The sequence below is a fragment of the Vulpes lagopus genome, chromosome 5, assembly GCF_018345385.1.
Source record: "Vulpes lagopus strain Blue_001 chromosome 5, ASM1834538v1, whole genome shotgun sequence".
In the NCBI taxonomy this organism is placed as follows: domain Eukaryota; kingdom Metazoa; phylum Chordata; class Mammalia; order Carnivora; family Canidae; genus Vulpes; species Vulpes lagopus.
In genome coordinates this window covers 52,238,395-52,258,232 of record NC_054828.1, presented here as the reverse complement: position 1 = coordinate 52,258,232, position 19,838 = coordinate 52,238,395, and the positions used below count along the sequence as shown (strand labels likewise).

The following is a 19,838-nucleotide window of genomic DNA, read 5'->3' as shown; positions in this document are numbered from 1 at the left end:
ATGCCATCTTCTTAGGCCCACCGTGGTCCCACACACCCTCGGTCACATTTCCTGGCCTTTTTCTTCATAGCACTTACTATGACACTGTCTATTTTCATTGCTTCATTATGTCTTTCCTCACCAGGATGTCACTGTCGTGAAGGAGGGACCTTGCTCTCCTACCCGGTGCTGCTTTGCCAGGCCTAAGAACACTTAGAGTTGGCCCGCAGCGAATATTTGCAGGTTGGATAAATGAACAAAGTAAAACCTGAGGCTGAAAGGCTTATGGTGGCCCCATTGCTCTTCATTTCTGTCCCCAGCTCCCAAATACCAGACTGCCAGCTCCATAGCCTTCCATCTGTGCCTCTGCCAACTCCAGCCAGGCCTCCCATCTGCTCTTAGAGGATGAATTAATGAAGGCACAGCCCGCCGTGTCAGGAAGCTGCCAAACCCCAGAGTGAAAGTCATAGCTAGGCTGAGCACAGGTTCACCTCCAGCCCTTCCTGGAGCCTCCAGAATTTGGACTGTGTTGCCGCCGTGTCTGAACTGTTGTATGTACTGTAACATTCAGCATGTACCCAATTCAATTCGGTGGCCTCTTTATCCAAGGATGTAGGTGGGAGATACACAGGATTGCCCTACATTCCTCCTTACCGTCTTGGAATGTCTGAGTGAAGGAAGGCCTGAGAGTTTAGGGTCTCTGGGACCTCAGCAAATGGCAGGTTTGTCTCCCTCCACCTCCTGCCCCCTTAAGGACCCAGTTTTTCATGACTTCCCACCCACTATGGGCACCGGTCAGGCTTTTGGGTCAGTTTGTTTGTTTTGCACACATGGTTCCCTCCACACTCCACCTCCTGATTGTAGGAGTCATGAAATCTTAGACCCCTGACAACTATGTGCCTTTTAATGACTTAACATTTTATTTTATGCTTTTAAAATGTTCTCACATATAATTTCCTTTGGTCCACAAAGAATCCTGACTGGTGGGTATGTCAAGCAGTGTCTCATTCTCTGGGTGAGGAGGTGTGGCCCCGGTGCTCCTGTGACAGGTGCTGTTGTACACACTCCTTTGCGTGGCCCTCGGGCCCCAGGCAGTGAAGGTTTCCTTGTCTGGAGGTCAATAAAGCCTTTGACTGGAGAGCTAAACTTAAGGTTTAGGGAAATACAAAAATGGGCTTGAACTTGTGAGACCTGGGTTCTACCCACAGAGTAGCTCCGTGATTTTGATCAAACCACTTAAACTCTGTATTCTCATCCTCAAAACTGGGGTTGTTCAAACCCACCCCATGGAGTGGCTTGTGAGGTTCGGATGAAAGCATGTGTTTGCAATTGCTTTGTAAACTTTAAATTAGTATAAAGATAGGAAATGCTATAACAGCTTTGGTCCTGGGTCCTTATTCCCCGTGGGCAGTCCCACTCGTAATAAAGTCTTAGATGATGGTATTTCTCCCTTACAGAAATTAAACTTGCTTTCTAACCTTGGACCTTTGCACAACTGAGAACCATTGAAGTAGACTTCCTTGCTATAATGATTATTAAACTGGGGGTAGAGGGGACTAAATAATTGGATTTTTTGGGGTTTTCATAAAGGAGCATTTCTATTTTCCAAAGCACAAAACAAATTTTCTTAGAAAATCTGGCATTAAAAAAAAAAAAATCAAAGCTGTGAGCATTCGTGTGCCCACAGACCCGCCAAATGAAGCCCAGCTCTGGTGAGTCTCAAAGCATTTCACTGATGCTCACGTACTGTGTGTGCATTTATTTCACCCTCTATTGAGAACAGATGAGCTATAGGTGGTGCCAAATTTAAAATATGATGGAAGAGAATGGGATATTTTCCCTGAAAATTGGCTGAAAGATCGAACCTTTTTTTTTTAAACTGGTAAGATATATACAACCCAAAGTTTACCATCTTTAAAGTTCATTGGTACATTCACCTGTTTTGCGACCATCACCATCCATCCACAGAACTTGCAAAACTGAAACTCTCTACCTGTTAAACAGTGACTCTCCGTCCTCCCTCCTGCAGCCCCTGGCAACCACCGTTACTCTGCCTCCGTGAACCCGGCTGCTCTACTTACCTCATCTAGGTGCAGCCATACAGCATTTGTCTTGTGACTTGCTTATTTCATTTAACTTAATGTCCACAAGGTTCGTCAATGTTGAAGCATATGTCAGACTTTCCTTCCTTTTTAAGGCTGAATTATATCCCATTGTCCGCATGTAGCCACGTTCTGTGTATCCGCTCATCTGTTGGCCAGTGGAGTTGCTTCCATGTTTCGGCTGTTGTGAATAATGCTTCATGAACACGGGTGTGCAGATGTCTCTCCAAGACCCAAGGTTCTTTGGGGCTTATATATCCAGAAGTTGAACTGCCACATCCTTGGTAATTCTATTTTTAATTTTTTGAGGAACCACTGTATTATTTTCCATGACTACGTCTTTTTACTTTCCCACTAACAGAGCACACGTTTGAGGAAAAGCTTTTCATAGCAGCTCCTTCATACTGGCCTCCCAACATCCGTGTTCCACAAGCCTAAGCAAGAATGCATTAGTTGCCCCCTAAGTGCCGCTTTCTGGAACCAACAGCTTTTTAAAAATGTGCCTCCTGGTTTATGGCACTTGATCATCTCTTAAAAAGTAGGCAAGAGAAAGCGTGTTTTCTTAGTGGTTTGTAGTCAAGATGGGGGTTCCTCTTAGAGCTGTTTGCTGGCGTCTGCCTCACTTCCAGCTTCTGTTTTGTGATGTTAAAAGGTCCAGAGTCGATCACCTCTGTGTCTTTGCTCTGGAAAGTTTGTCTCTCTGCACATTGAGTTCCCTGGAATGAAGTTGGAATGGGGCAGGGTGGTTGACTTTCGCTTCCAACTTGCAGATGTTACAGACAGTTTGGTGTCTGGTTCTCAATGACAGGAACTATTTAAAGTGACTAGATTTTAAAAACAGCATCTCTTGTCACAAGACTTCAGTCGGGATGTAAATTTCCAAAGCTGCAGCAGCCAGACCCTCTTTTCTGATGGGGCTGCATCAAGCTCTGCCATGTTCAGTGGTTCAAGATGCTCATGATCGTATCCCTAATTAGGGCCGAGATGGTCCTTGAGCAGACCCGTAGTCCTTTTAGCCTAAGTAGACACCTGGCCTTTCTCTTTTGATATTTTGTAAGAGAGAAAACTCACAACTTGCAGCGTGTGCCAATCTCACATCAGGAGGCAGTTTTGATTACCTAACCTTAGACAGATTTACGAAGGGTTTAACCTTCTTACTTTGTGGTTGGTATTTTCAATAACTACATCTTGAGAGAAACGAAAGAGAGGACTCCAGAACGGATTCACTCCTACCTCTTCCTCTCTTCCCCTAGTCCCCAATGCCCCTTGACTTATGCTTGAGAGGAGAGAGGGGGGTGTCCAAAAGATCCTTTTTCCAAGTCCCCTCTTAATTTTTCAAAGTACTAACAATCCTCTCCTTGAAGAGCACTCTCAGTTTCCAGTGCCCAGGCGAACTCCTGCATCACTTTGCTCCAAGGGTCCACCTCGTCCACCTTCTCAGTCCTTTCACTGCGATTTCAGTGCTTCTCCATGCTCCTAACCAGACTCATTTTTATTTGGGAACCCTAGAGACTCGAAAAACAACAGAGTATGGTAATAAGCAAGTGATAAGAAAATAACCACTGATGGAAAAATAGGAGCAGACAATTCATGAAAGAAGAGATAGAAATGACCATTCAGCGTGTATATTTTTTCTAAAGTCCATCATCATGATGAATCCAAGAAGAGCCATTTATGAAACAGTGAGATGCTGCAGCCTCTGCCATCAGCTTGGAAAGAGGGAAGACCCACCACCTCATGGGTGACGAGTGTCTGAGAAAGCAGAAGCGCTCAGACCCTGCTAGTTGATGTTCTCTTTCCTTTCCTAAGGGGCACCTGGGTGGCTCAGTCAGTTGGGCGTCCACCTGGTGAGTTCCTCCTCTGTCCCACCCCGCTGCCTCCTCCCACATTTCACTTTATGCAGGGACTTCTGCTTTTCTTCTGATCTCACACCAAGGCATGGGAGTCAAACCTGGAACTCCACCCATTCTCACTCCTGTAATCTCAGGCACCTGGGGCTTCGTTAGATCTCAACAAGTGGTGAAGTGTTCGTGGAGGACTTGATTGAGGTTTGGGATCTTAAAGAATGCTTCCTGCCCACGTTCCTGAACTCACCACCCTCTTTCCTGCACCACTCTTCCCTCCCGCCACACAGAGTGTCTTTATATAACCGTAAGAGAGTGGAATTCCTAACGAGTGACTCGAGGCCATCCCTCGATGCCCACGTGAGGCCTGTGGGCTGTGTCCTTGTGCCTCCCGTTACATCCTCTTCTGGGTTCTTCGTTTATAGTGATCAAAAATGAGCAACAATAGCTTGAGACGTGACTTCTAATAGCCTTTACTTTTTTAAAGGAGCCAAAGCCTTAGTTAAGCCAGAAGGCGGAGTCTCTAGTGTCTAGAAGGTCTGGGTCCTAGTCCTAGCTGGGTCTGTGGCTTACCTGCTGTAGGCTCTCAGGCAGGTGGCTGCATCTTCTGGAGCTGGTTCCTTCATCCGTAAATGAGAAGGCTAATTGAATAAAATCCGAGGCTCCTTCCAGCGTCAACACGTCTTTGATGACTTGGCCGTTGTGCATGGGGTCATGTCTGTGTGAAACCCTATTCTGTATTGATGGAGATAGGCAGGCCCTAGTGGGCAGCCTGTGGGGGAAACTGAAGTCATGTCCAGGCTGTACCATTTCCCGTCTGTGACTTTGAGCAAGTCTCATGTTCTCTTGGTCTCTATCTCCATTCTTCTGAACTCTGTCAGTATTCCCAGACCCGCCCAGGGTTTTTTTGTGTGTGTGTGAATAAAGAATGAAAATGTATGACATCAAACACTACAGATGGAAGTGGTGACCATAGTTACAGTGGCCCCTGGGCTCCCGCACTAAGTGAGACTCTTCTGTCGTCTGGGGAGCGCTGGGACTGACAGGCTGGCTTTGCACCTGCTGGCCACCTCACGTATGCTGTGGTTCTGCTCTCACTCCTGGTTCTCTGTCTGCTACGGCTCTGTCCCTGCTCCTCCCTCCCACATTTCAGGATTCGAGTATCCTCATGCAGCAGTGACCATGCAGGTGATCTGTGTGAGCTGAGTAGCTTGTTACCTGAGGTTTGGTCTGAAGATAAGCCCCCTCAATTTGGCAGCTCGCCCCATCCCCACCCTATTCCATCTCACACACACACACACACTTTTTTTGTACCCCCCCCACATTGTCTTTTTGATAATGGTTAATCAAAATATTAGATTCTTGCTGAAGTACCTGACTTTCCAGTTGATCTCCCATCTCCTCCCCACCTCCTCATGGAAGCCAAAAGGCAGAGATGTGAAGTAGGGTATGAGAGGAGACCGAGAACTGGGGACACAGAGATCAGTAAGATACCTTCCCTGTCTTCAGTCCCGTGGTAAGGGCTGCAGGAGAAGTGAGTGCGGAGTGCTCCAGAAGGTCCCTAATGTGGCAGGGAGGATGGGGAAGGGCGTAGAGGGGATGACACTTGAGTGACCAATACAAAAAGATGGTGGGAGGTGTGTCTGTTGTACAGTTGAGGAGGTAAGGACAGAAGTTTAAGGAATGACCCCACGGTTGCAGCGAGTCACTGGAAAGTCCAGAATTCGGACTCTGAATTTGGCTAGCCTAAGGTTTTGCACCGAGATGAACTACTGTATGAAAGATAAGCAGGTGATTTGGGGTCGTTACTTTTTATCCATTGCTTCATAAGATTGCAAATATAGGAGTTCTAAAAGTGAAAGAAGCAAATAATCACTTTTCTGTACATGAAAGAAGTTCTATTTGGGAATAAAACAAAAGCTAGTGTTCAGAAAAATGAAAAATTAGACTTTTCAAGAAAATTGTCTTATCTTTGCCAGTATGCTAAAAATTGTCAGATATTTTTAACATCTTCTCTGCTAATAAAATGTTATTCACGATGCAAGATTAATGTTGATGTGGTTACACTAGTACACTTGGTTAGTAGTCTGGTTTTTTTCCCCCGATGTTGAGAAACCTCTTTTCTTCAATATGAGTATCAGGTGCAAATGAGAAAGGTAGCATATTGTCATTTAACTCAAAGATGTCTACATGCCGTACACTCCAAAGACAGTAAGTTGATTTCCCATATAAAAATATCTTTTTCTGCAGTGTGCTACTTGTACCAAAGCAGATTATCTTGCCAAGACACTAAAATCCATTATTTTGTTTCATCTGTGTAGTTATAGATCACCTTAAATAACACATCACCTAAAATTTGGTTTCAGTCCCTCAGCAAATACCAAGTTCATCTTATCTGGATTCCTGATGGCCTAGAAGAACGCAGAGTCACTAAAATGTTCTATACACATACTTGAACTCCAAGTCACTCTTTTTCTCAATTTTCATTGTAATTTTACCTTAATGACATGGTATTTCTGTTACAGAAAAAAAAAATGTTGGGGCACCCGGGTGGCTCAGTGGTTTAGTGCTGCCTTTAACCCAGGTCGTGACCCCAGGGTCCCGGGATCGAGTCCCACGTCGGGCTCCCTGCATGGAGCCTGCTTCTCCCTCTGCCTGTGTCTCTGCCTCTCTCTCTGTGTCTCTTGTGAATAAATAAATAAAATCTTAAAAAAAAAATGTTGACAGGCTTTTAACCAAGCAAGTTATAGAATTTATGTGGTTTCAATCTCCTTGTAATTAAAAGGAGGTTGAGCTCTTAATTCCCGTCTCTCTGTAAGATTCTGTGGTTCATTATTTTGTTTCAAGTAATGCTCTCTATCTTTAATAAGTTGAAGGTAAATAGTTGTTGATGGATCAAGACTGAAAAAATCATGAAGAAATCTTAATGTGTGTACTGACGTTATCAGGTGTGACACATCTGGTGGATTCTCACGTCCCCTTGTTTCCTAGCCAAAATACATCAAAAGTAATCTGCCTTCAGGTGGAAGTGCATTTCAGGAGATTTGGCCAGAGAGTGGTAAGGGCGGCAGCTTGTCACAGGCCCTCGGTTGGCAGACAATAAATGATTGTTGAAGTTAACTTAGGCATATTTTGATTCACTTGGATTTCTAAATGCAAGTCCAAAATTTTTTTTCGAAACTAAGCCTAAGAAGTGATATGAATGCATAAAGATCTATATACATATGCTTATGGCAGCGTCATTTTTTAAAAAGATTTTATGTATTTATCCATGAGAGACAGAGAGAGAGGCAGAGACACAGGCAGAGGGAGAAGCAGGCTCCCTACACCAGGAGCCCGACGTGGAACTCGATCCCGGGACCCCGGGGTCATGCCCTGGGCCAAAGGTGGACACTCAACCCCTGAGCCCCCCGGGCATCCCTTTATGGCAGGTTTAATAGCTAAAAACTAGAAACAACTAAATGTCTATCAGCTGGTGAATGACTGAACAAACCGTGGTACCGTCACGTAGTGGAGCACTACCCGGCAACGAAACGGAGCAAACTACTGACACCAGCCACAACAGGCAGGAATCTCCAGAGCATTGTGCTAAATGAAAGACATGAGACAGAAGGGGCCAAGCCATAGGGACAGCAGATCAGAAAGCCAGGTCTCGGGGTCACGGGAAGGCACTGACCAGAATAACACACACTGGTACTTTCGGGGTAACGGAAACATTCTGCATCACTTCGATGGTGCTCATGTAAACATGTGCCTTTGTCAAAACTCAGCAAAATTGTACACTTGAAATTGGTGAGTTTTATTCAGTGTACCTTATACCTCAAATTTTATTTTTTTTTAAGTTTTTAATTTAAATTCCAATTAACACACAGTGTACTATTAGTTTCAGGAGTACAATTTAGGGATTCATCACTTAAATACAACACCCAGTGCTCACCACCACCAGTGCCCTCCTTAATATCTGTCATCCAGCTTAGCCATCGCCCTACTCTCCTCCCCTCCAGCAATCCTCAGTTTATTCTCTCTAGTTCAGACTCTGTTTTATGGTTTGCCTCTTGCTTTTCCCCTCCTCTGCTCCTCTGTTTTGTTTATTTTATTTTATTTTATTTATTAATTTTATTTTATTTTTAATTTAATTTATTTTTTTTTTTATTTATTCATGAGAGACACAGACAGAGAGAGGCACAAGGAGGAGAAGCAGGCTCCATGCAAGGAGCCTGATGCAGGACTCGATCCCAGGACTCCGGGATCACACCCTGAGCCAAAGGCAGATACCCAACCACTGAGCCACCCAGGCATCCCTCTCTACTTTGTTTCATAAAGTCCACATGAGTGAAATCATATGGTATTTGTCTTTCTCTGAGCTATTTCACGTAGCATAATACCCTCTAGTTCCATCCGTGTTGTTGCAAATGGCAAGATCTCATTCCCTCAAGGCTAATACTCCATTGTGTATGCACCACATCGTTATCCACTCGTCAGTTGTTGGACATTTGGCTATTGAGAATGCTGCTGCTGCTACAAACATCAGGGTACATGTATTCCTTCAAACCAGTATTTTCGTATCCTTTGGGTAAATATACCTCAAATTTTAAAACAAACAAACTTAGGGCACTATCTTGAATGACTTACAAAGTGACTACTTCAACTGAGGAATGAATGCGGTTTTTTTTTTTTAACCAAGGGAAATAATCATTCTTATTTTGTTCCACTTTTTGTTTTGTTTTGTTTGTTTTTGTGTATTTGGTTTGTTGGGTTTTTTTGTTTTGGTGGGCAACAAAGCACAGTTTTATTAAGTACAAAGCTCCTGAAGACAGAGGGGACCCAAGAGGGTGGCCCAGGGAAAAAAAAAAATTTTTTTTTAAACCTTGAACTTTGAAAGCTTATTTTTAATTAATGGTAAGAGATGCTAACAGTGTTTGGTTTTGTGATGAATCTATACAGAAGTTTGACCGCAAAATGTATTTGCATAGAAAACTGTAAATGATCAGCTTGCTTTAATATCTCACTGCATTTTTGCTTTCTCTTTACCTCTCTGCCCGACCTAGAAAAACTAATTGAGGGACTCAAATCTCCTGACACTTCTCTCCTGCTCCCTGACCTCTTGCCTATGACAGATCCTTTTGGTAGCACTTCCGATGCTGTAATTGGTAAAGTCGTCATCTCTGTTTCTTCAGTCCTGCATGATGTATGTGTCTGTTTCTAGAATGATAACTAACTGGTTAACAGATCCCTAGAATAGCCCTGCTCTGGAGTGGAAAATGCCACAAAGCTTCCTTTAATCTTATTTGTAATCACCGAAAGGAAGTGTTTTCTCTGCCTTCCAGGGGCACCACGCTGTTATTTTTTGCTTTACTCAATAGCCTGACGTTTCTAGAGGGACCTTCTTACGAACGAGCAATAACGGAAAAATTCAGTTAGTTCCAAAAACCTTCGTGAAGAAAATTGCTTTCAAGCTGGGCCCTTACCTTTAGCAGATTCTTCTTTATAGGGCCTCTGTGTGTGCCAAGTGTCAGTAACAGAAAACACTTGCCCAGTGGTGAAGCCCCATGAGTCGAATCCAGGGCAGAGGTGTGGGTATTGCCCTGTGCTCCTGCAGCAAGGCAAGCAAGACCTATGAGATGTCCAGGGCCTCTGTACCCCAGGGCACATAGTCCTAAAACTTAGGAAGGCCGTGACCCTATAGAGAGATGGGCCTCCAGCTGCGGGGTGTCCTACGGTGCAGAGCACCTCCCAGCTACATCATGGGGTGGGATTTGAAATGGACTAGTGGCTTTTGCAAGGCGCAGAGGCTGTCTGTCCCCAGGTTTATCCCTGAGAAAAGCGAAATTACTGTAAGATAGTACGGTGCCTCCCAGCCTGTGTCTTCTGACATGGAAGAAACCTGCTGGGTGTCTCATGTTCTACATTTATCTCTAAAAACTGAGACTCACCAAGACTAGTCCTAGCGGTAAGCCTTGCACACGCATGCTCAGCCAGTGAAGCCCAGACCCTGAAAGCTGCGGAAATAAAATAACTTCTTGTGCTGTCCATCCTGCCCGGGCTGGCTATTTTAGAGACCCCGTAGAAGAAAGACTTCACAGAGTTGTCTAAAGAACCTTTTGACTCCTTTTCCCTTCCCCTTTGTTCTCCTTTCTTAATGCTGTGTTACAAAAGAAAAAGCCGATGTTGCTGTTGAGAGTCTCATACCAGGACTGGAGCCCCCAGTGCCCCAGCGCCTTCCATCTCAGACGGAATCTGTGACCTCGAACCGCACAGGTCAGTCAGGTGTCTCTGCAGCTGCGGGAACCCTTCATTGTGGTGGCCCTCAAAGTCAACCTTTGCACCTGCAGCAGGTGATCCTGGGCTGCTTTTGCAGCCTGGTCAGTTCCCCCTAGAATGGATGCTCGGTATGGTTAGTGATACCTTTCCATGCTAAAGAGCAGAGTACTTTTCGGAGCCTTGTTCTTTGTAGAGTGGTACTCGGACTTTCTCGGCTGTTTCTTTATTCAAGATTCTTTTCACTGGTGGCAGGTTCCCTCCACCTCCTTCCTTAAAGAACTCTGCCGAGCTGCAAGGATGACCTTAACCCCTCCAAGGTTTCTGAACCGCCTTTCCATCTAACGGTGTCAGTCACTTCGTGGAGCTCATGCTCTGGATGTTGGCATTCTATTCTCAGCACAGTGCTTTTATCCTATATGGGTGATTTGTTCCTAAATTGTAGACAGTGCTAAAATCTCTCCTGGTCCAGCATTGCTTTCCCCCTAATTTCAAAACCTTAATACAATTCCTTAATTGTCCATAAATCCAGAGTTGATAACCTGCATTTTTACTGAGTCCATGGTTACCGTGGTAAAAGTGTCTGATTTCCTAACTTGGAACAGAAGACAATTAGAAGTTTGGGAACTATGAAAATAAACTCATGTAGGTGGGGGGAAAAAAATGAATATAGAAGGCGATGTGGTTCCTTCCACTTGTGCTTACTTGACTTTCCTTTTAGAAAACTTTCCCGGAGAACAATTTGTATGTTAAAATGCTTGAACTCTGGATTTTTGTCTTCCTTCTGTTCGTTAACTAAAAGTACAATCATATATTCAGACGAGCAATTCAAATTTAAAGAATAATATTAAGAAGCAAGACCATTTTATCTTGAATGAGAATCTGGTTGGGTTCTAGAAAACACTGTTTAATCATGTCATATTCTGCTAATAATAAGCCAAGGACAACCCCCTCCTAGTCAACTCAGATACCTCATCCTATGGTACCTTTTCCCACCAATGTTTAGGGGAAGTTTAAATGAAACTTTTAAGTTATAAAGTCCTTCTTCCCAAATGGCATTTGCTGAGAACTGAGTTGCTAAAGTTTTATCTGCATCTCGACCACATATTTGCTTACCCAGCAACCTCTGAGCAAAGAATTATCCCATGTTTGTATGTTCATGTTCAGAGGAATCTAGAAATACGCATTTCCATAGATGAAAACGCAGGGGGCTTAATGTGTCACTTGGGGTTTTCTGTCTCCTGCCTTGGCTTGTATGTGTGACATGTAAATGCAGTAACTTCAAGGCTACGCTCTAATGTCATGATATTGTATGTGCCGTTTAATGCCATCACTGACCTGGGATGTTGTCAATCTGGACTCAGATTCTCTCACCGGGGAAGATTCCCTGATTGATGGCTCCCTGCTTTCTAACCCTACTACTGACCTTCTGGAAGAGTTTGCCCCCATAGCGATCTCTGCTCCAGCCCATAAAGGTAAACGCTTTCCTGTCCTCGGGCTCACATGTGTCCTTCAAGGAGAACCGAATGACTCCTGAGCATTTTCCTTACCAAAAGTCTTTGCCAGGGAAGTTTTTCAGCCCCCTCCTTCCTATGGAAAACCCGAGTTTGTACTCTTAGCCCCTGGGTTATAATCCCTCTCAGGAAGAGGGCCCAGTAAGGCTCAGACAACAAACTGGCGGAGGCATTGCTTTCTGGTGTCACGTGGAGCGCAGGGTATTCCACGTTCTCCATTAAAGGCAGGGCCGTAGGTGGTTGAGTTGACCATCCACTGACTTGGCTATCATTATTAATATGATACGTGTTAGCCTTAGACCCTAAAATTGTCTCATCCAATCTGATTTAAAGATTTTGGGTAGCGATTGCTGCAATAAAGCAGGCCTAAGTCCTCGAAAGTCAGCCTTCAAGGAGTGAACTGACAAAAGTTTTACATTTTGAGTTAGGATTGATTACTGGATTTCTCTTCCTAATCTCCCATTTTCACGTCTTAGTCCTGGGTTGATACTGGTTTGAAATGCTGCGGGACAGAAGTAGCTTGAATGGAGTTTGTAAAAGTGACGGGCACAGCACCTGGCTTACTGTGTGCAGCGTTCACTAAACCTCTTTCTGTACTTGGGCAGCGAAATTGGTTTTGTGGAAGGGGAAAGAATATAGAAAAAGAACAATGTTGAGTTTATTCTGAAAGAAATTCAAGAAGGGAGCTTCCCCGAGATGTCTAAAAATAATTAGCTTAGGGTTTGCAGGGGTAACAGTGGAGCTTTTGTTTTTACCCTCGACAGCATTAAAACGATCATGTTTTTATAGAGTATGTGTTTGACCAGGTAAGCCTGGCAGGAGTGTGTCCGCAGCAATATGTAATCACAGAGAAGCATCACTTGCAAAATAGGTGCTCAGCGAGCACTTTGTGGCAGGATAGTCTTCATCAGAATTGTGGAGAAAGCTCTAACATGCTTCTGCTGGAAATCTCAGTGCATGTGATCTTGGGCCCCAACACTCCCCGAGGCATCAGAGTGGATGGAAAGTCGTTTTCCCCCAGTCACAGGGCAGCGAGTCCTTTCAGAAATATTTTGTTTGCCTTGTATATAGCAGTTGCATCTTTTTTTTTTTTAATTTAAATCCAATTAACTAACATTCAGTGTCTATAGTAGTTAGTTTTTAAAGAAGCCCCTGCCCCTGGCTTGGAGGTTCTCCAGTTTTGTCTGTTAGGCCTCTATTTGCTCAGTAAGGAAGATCAATGACTAATTCCCATGCCTTTGTGAATTATGGCCATTGAAGAGCCACCTCACAGCAACTACAGTTAGTGGCCTTACAGTGGCCAGAGAGAACGCGCCCTCTGACCCTTCCCCCTAATCATTTATGGAAGTCTCCAAACCATCTTTTTTCTGTCTCCCTATTTCCAGTTTTGCTGCTTTTATTTCAACTCATGAGACTAAGCGTTGTCACCTTCAAAAAACAACCGTGATTGTATAGTTGGGAACTTTGTGCCTCTTACGTGTTCTCTCGTTTGCTAATCTCTACCTCTGTTGTTTCTGCTTGTGTACTTGCATTCTGTATTAAGCTGCAGAAGATAGTAATCTCATCTCAGGTTTTGATGTCCCTGAGGGCTCGGACAAGGTGGCTGAAGATGAGTTTGACCCTATTCCTGTATTGATAACCAAAAACCCACAAGGTAAGAAAGAGAGGATGGGGAACAGAGAAGAGCTTGACATCACAGCTCTCTACAAAATAGTAATGTACCTAATCTACCAGAGGGGAAACCGCATCCACACCTAACGAGGGAAACGGGGGATAATGACCGTCCCTGGGGCTGAGCCAGGGTAAGGTGGAGACACAGGTACAGACCAAGATGCAGTGATCTCAAAGCTGGGCTGTGCGGTTTATTCAGAGAAAAGAAAAGCATTTATTTATTTAAAACGCATTTGCTTAAAAGATTTTATCTATTTATTCATGAAATACACAGAGAGGGAGAGGCAGAGACACAGGCAGAGGGAGAAGCAGGCTCCCTGCGGGGAGCCCGACGTGGGACTTGATCCCGGGACGCTGGGGTCACGCCCTGGGCTGAAGGCGGCGCTAAACCGCTGAGCCACCTGGGCTGCCCCAAGAAAAACATTTAATACTTTGACTAAAACCTGGGTTTTACAAGGTATCAAGCCAAAACTAAAATGACCTTTAGTCAGTGGAAACCAGAACACACATATTTAAAAAAGAAAAAAAAAGGCTCTGAACGTTTTTTTAGCATGAGTAGAATGATCCACAATAAACATTCTTGCCAAAGAGATTAAATATGGTGCTTTGATACCATTTGCATCTTTTGGACATTTTCGAAGCATCCTTTTTCCTCTTTGATGGATTAAAGCCGTTTGCACGTGCCCTGAGGCACCGAATTGCCCTGGGACCATCCATATATTTCCCAAAGCACGTTCCTATTGCCAGTGGTCTTAATACCTAATTTCTCCCCAAAGCAAAAAATGTTGACGTTTGCCTTACCAGGGAGGTGATTCGATGTTATCAGGAAGTTAGGGTACAGCCAGCAGTTCTCAGGCGAAATACATGTTCATGGGAAAATAGCATCCTCTCTGCAAGGTATTCGGCCTCCAGGGTGTGTGCCTGAAGCCGTGGTGGGAGGTGGGGAAAGCTGACCTGTGTGTTTAAAAATCAACACGTAAGAGTTTGCAAATGTAAATTGTTGCTTCTCTAGGGTTTGGTTTTGTTTTTGTTTTTTCTCCTTTGCTTGCTCTGCACATCTAAACCTTAACCCTCTGTGTTTTGTACTGAATTCCTATCTCTCCACTTCCAGGTGGGCACTCTAGAAACAGCAGTGGGAGCTCTGAGTCCAGTCTTCCCAACCTAGCCAGGTCTTTACTGCTGGTGGATCAGCTCATAGACCTGTAGCCGTGACCCAGTAGCAGATGCAGTTCTGTAACCTTCACACCGTAATATACATTTTCATTACGGAGTTATAAGAAAAATGATTTTTTAAAAAAAAATCTGCTAACAAGGGGCCCTCTAGCCCTTGTCTCCTACCCCTTGCCTTCTCCTGTAGAAACGATAAGGAAAGAAAATCACTTTGGCCCTCCACATATTCCTTGGCCAGTTCCTCCCTGTTAGTTTGCTGTGTTTTCTCATTACCCTTCTTCAATAGCATAATCTTAAATCAAGCGCTAGATGCCATGAGCTTCACCTCTGCTGGAATCAACTCCACCCAAAGCTTAACTGTAACTGAAACTAGTGAATTGACACCTTTGTCTCATTCTTGCTAGGAATGGCCTCCCAAACCAATCCTCCCAACCCCTGTCTCCTTTGGCCAGATGCTGATGAATGTGTTTCTCTGTTTTTGCTTTTTACGCTGCTGCATTATCATGAGGACATGGCTTCTTCAGTTGGTCTTGACTCTGGGCAGTAGCCTGGAGATGGGTGTGTGATTTAAGAGAGGGTAAAACTGACGGACGGATGGGATGTGTTTGAAAAGAGAAATTGAGCCCAGCTCTAGCCAACCAGCCTTGACCTTGTTTGATCATAGACTTAGCCAAGGGATTTTCCACCCCATGCAACCTGCCCAGCATTCATCCAGCATTCTGGCTTCCATTGAACCGTGATTTCTCAGATCTGGAGACGTGACTGCAAGTACTTGAGATCCTTGGATAAAATGTGTACATTATTTAAAACCCAAGTATTGCCATTCCTTTCCATGTTAACTGTCCCAAGCCGGGATCTCAGAATTAGACCAAAACAAGACAATGGTGGTAACATGATACCTTTTATTAGAAGACTTTTCACTGGGGGGTGGATGGGGGAGGGGAAGGAATTGTAGCAGAAACAGATGTATTTTTCTTGTGATTTTTATTTTGAATCAAATATTGTAAATTGTGTATAAATGAAGACGCTGAATAGCTCTGTTTCCACTTGGCGTTTCAAGTCTGATATCAGGTGTCTGTACAGGGTTTTGATCTCACTCCCTTGTATAACTATACAGCAATCCTACAGTATAACATATGGAATCATTTCGAGTAGACTTGTGTGTTGCTATAAGCTTTCAGCAGGTCCTCTGTCTTTGTAGAATAAGCATGTCGTTTATTTTCAGATAATCAGAAATAAGTGTGCTGACAAGCTAGGCACAATTTGATTCTGGCTACTTACCTTTCTTTTCTCTCTGATGTTTGAATCGAAGGATGCAGCCAATGAAATATGTTCAGTTGGTTTTCCTTGGCTTCCTAGATTAAAAACAAGACAAAACAAAGCGTAGTTCCTCACTAACCTTAGAATATTGTTCATAAAATAAATAAAGGACCCTGCACTGACATGACAACATGCCTCATGGTCACCCTCTGTATGTATATGTCCTTACTCGTTGAAGTGTATTTTTCTCTTCCTTACACAGAAAGCAATTTTATAGAATTGCCCTTTTGGAAAGAGGTGGGCACAGAGAAACCCGTCGTGGTTCTCTTCCGTGAGTGCCATTTTCCATGATCAGAAGGGGAAACTCTTAGTTGATCAGATTTGTACAAATAAAATTCCAAGCTCATTTGCTTGTTTCTCTATCTAGTACTTTTGTTTCTTCTTCCTCACGTTTGCACTTTAAGGGGGAAAAAAAAAAAGTTGAGCAGCAACAACAGCCTGCAAAGCACTGCGCGTTGGAGGTCAAGCTTTGACCCCAGAAATGTGAGAGCAGCCTTTGAAAGGCATCGGAGGAAAATCTGAGTCTTTCAGTCTTCCTTCTGACTTTAAATACTTCCTGTGCCGGCTGAAACTAGATGAGCTAAGTAAAGCTCTCTATTAGGATAATGGATCATTTTCAAAATTGAGGGAGGCACAACCTTCCTGCTGAAGATTAAAAAAAAAGATGTCCTTGAAGAGCTCTCCATGATTGGATGGCAGTGACAGTGGGACTCGGCTGGCCCCTCTATGGACAGGGATGTTCCTGAAAATCAAAACTGTATTCTTCCTTTTTCCTGGACATAGATAAAGAATGTATAAACTAATGAAGGAAATGTTTATTTTTAAATAAGAACAATGTTTTATGCCTGTGTTTTCCAATTTTATTTTTTTTCCATACGTATACATGTCAGAAATATAATGAAATATCTAGTTTCTCAATTTAATTGAAACCGTGAAGAGTACAGTGTAGAAATTTGGTATCTCTAAACTGTTCCTTTCGTGTATTACCCATAATCACATTGAGATGTATTCCCTAGTCGTCTGGCTCAATAAAGCTTAATGGAGACTGTTAATGAGAATGAACAGACTGGAAGCCAGAGACTGGATGGAGGAAGCCCGAGGGAGGTAACGGCGTGAAATCATCTTGGGTTTGTCCTTTAGGGATAGGACCTCAAAGGGGAGAACTTTTTTTTTTTCTTTTAAGGAACCCATGTGAGTGACTCAGTAAATGGCACCTCCCTTAGTGTAGAGCTTCATCCCTGAGCTAAAAGGGTTTATCTGATAGGAGACTAGACACACTACAGTGTCTGATAACTGGTAGACCCACGGAACTCTAGACGGAGCCACAAGCGGGGTCAGAGAGACCAGTCTCTGGTCCATCCACTTCGTTTCACGGGTGTGGGACCCGAGGCCGGGCCGTGGGAGAAGAGGCCTGGGCAGGACCACCTGGGGTCTCTCCCTGACGTTTGCCAGTCACTGGCCAAGTGGGCTTCAGCGGGCGCTTCGCTTCCAAGCGCTGTTGCTCCTTATGTATGCAGTGATGAGTCTGGACTAGATGGTCTTCAAGCTTACGGGATTCTAGAGTTCCGCATACGTATTATTATGCTTTGGAAGGACTGTGAAGGATTCGTATAATCCTGATGTTCCTCAGTTATCTTCTCTATCTTCTCTATCAGTTCTTCCCGTTACTGTAGCAGTATTTACATCTTAGAGAGTCATAACAGCCCTTCACTGGCTTCGGTTGCCCTTCCTTGGTTATCGCAGCAGAAGCCTACATTATCGGTGAGTTTGGGACATAGACTCTTTTAGAGAAACTATTACACGTACCTGCCTACTCCAACAAAAAAGCATCAGACACCTTCAATTCTTCTAAAATATAATCGGTGATCCGACACTTAAAAATGAGCAGACACTAAAAGCATAGGATTCTAATTTGCTTTAGTCCCAACTGTGCACAAGTAGTAACTGCGCCAGAACACATCGCAAACTTTGTTTCTCCTTTACGGCATTCAAATAACTAGATCACCAAATCTAAGTCCCAGTATTTTTAAAAACCGCAGGCTAAGAAGAGATAAGGCTTAAATGGACACCTCTAACTGACCATAATTAATGGGTTCTTCAGCAGACATATCAGAATTGCGACCGCTCGTTGCGTGTTGTTCCCTCCGAAGGCATCTGGTTTTCCTTGGGAGGCTAATACTTTAGCGATGCTGCCTTCATTTATTTTATTTTTGAAACTACCCTCCTTAGAAACCATCAAGGAAGGTAATCAGGTATAAGAAAATCCGTTGAATTCTTACCTAATTAGTATTGCTTTCAACACCTGGAAGTATGTTCTGTTTCCTGGTCTTTTCCATGACTCCTGGTTCTGAGTCACATTTAGCTGTTTCCAAAAAGCAAAATCACCCCCTCCCCCCCAATGAAGCATGGTTACTATTAAAGACAGGGAAAGGAATAACCAACGAAAATTCCCAGAGATGACCTTTTATAATGGAAAGCGACAACAATCAGTCTTAATTTCCTCAATATTCTGAATAAGGGAACTTCCATAATTGCACCTGTCTTTGGTAGTTTAGAAAATGGAAAGATGCGATTTTAAAATAACCCCTGAGGGAGGCTGTCACTCTGGTCCGTGTCATTTGATATTGGGCTTGGTTCTTCCCGAATTAGAATTATAGAACTTGGGCCGCTAATAATTACAAGGGAACGAACTCAAGAAAAGAACCTGTTTTTCTCAAGATGAAATTTTAGTTTTGCTTATCGTACTTCTTCCCCCCCTGCTCTCCTGGCAGGTAATTGATCATTCTGGTTCGAACTGACACCGTTTTCCCCAGGTCAGGATCAGTCTGCCCTCGGCAGCAGTCTTAGACGAAGGGGAGGACCTTTGGGGTTGAGCTCCGCGCGGAAGTGTGGGGGGGTCTGGGTTCGGCTGAAGAAACGCTCACTGTAGATAACCGTGGGCCAAAGGAAGGTCTCCCACGATGATGTTTGTCGAAGTTTCCAGGAGTCTTTAACTTTCTCTGGCTGTAGGATTACCAGGCTCATGTAGCCACTAACTTAAGAGTTTGGGGACAAAAATGACAGGCTCGCCCCAAGTCCTAAGAAGCAAATTAGAGGCTGCCAGGCGGAGCAGAGGAGCTATGAGAGGGATGCAGAGGATGAGCTCTTTACTGAAACACTCCAGGTAGTACCAAGCTGTCTTTTATTCCTCTCTAGAGACTATAGTCTTACCCACACGAAGTTAGTCTTTTCATTTTCCACGCTCGCCCTGTCGCTGCAGTTGGATGTACTTGGGTTTCTTGAGTCGAAATGAATCCCAGATGGCCTCCATTTAAATCATCTGTGAGGAGACACTATGTTTATCCTGGGTTTCCTTTCACTGCCCGGCGGGGGAGGTGGAGGAGGCGGAGGAGGCGGAGGAGGTGGAGGAGGGAGGTGCTTCGGGTAACGCTGACTGACTCCAAGTTACCAAACGGCCCATAGTTGCCCGAAGGGAAGACACTTTCTTGGTTCCCACTTTGATGTAGTGTCCTGACTTCAGCCTTTCTCCCGGGGGTTATTACCCTCCTCCGCCCTGCCCTGCCCCTCGGCGCATGGACGTGTATTTACCGCGGGTCTCTATCAGGTCCTCCCCAAGAGGGCAGAGCAGACAGAGGTCCGCCAAGCTACCCTACGCAGTAAAAATACGGAACTTAAACATTGCTGCGCAAGTATCGTATTTTAAAAAAAGGCTGTAAACAGTTTATTACGTAAACATACAGGGGAATAAAGACCTCCCTGTTCACCCAGGAGCCTGATGTTCACGGCGTAAGTAACTTTGAACAGCTGCCGCTTCCTGCTCTGAAAACCCACCGTGGCCAAGGGGACTTAACCCGGTTGTTGGGTGACGGTCAGCACCTGGGCGCAAGGCGGGGCGGCCGCGTGCTGAGGACGGGCACCGAGGCCACCGGCTTCCCCGGCAGGCAGGGAGAGCACCCCCGGAACCCGCATTCCCTACGACC

General features: G+C 44.4%; 1 protein-coding gene across 16 annotated transcripts in view; it reads left to right on the top strand.

Moving 5' to 3' along the window:
• AAK1 (AP2 associated kinase 1) overlaps positions 1-19,838 on the top strand; it is a 164,713-nt gene that overhangs the window by 132,059 nt on the left and 12,816 nt on the right. For 7 of the 16 annotated variants that reach the window (XM_041755809.1, XM_041755805.1, XM_041755806.1 and 4 more), the window contains 2 exons: positions 8,974-9,075; positions 10,082-10,183. The exons of 2 other annotated variants lie outside the window; for them this stretch is intronic. In XM_041755809.1, the coding sequence (XP_041611743.1) occupies positions 8,974-9,075; positions 10,082-10,183 (204 nt within the window). Of the gene's footprint in view, positions 1-8,973; positions 9,076-10,081; positions 10,184-11,547; positions 11,659-13,240; positions 13,352-14,479; positions 16,911-19,838 lie in introns of those variants that run through there. 7 more of the 16 variants (XM_041755810.1, XM_041755811.1, XM_041755812.1 and 4 more) reach the window with 5 other exon arrangements.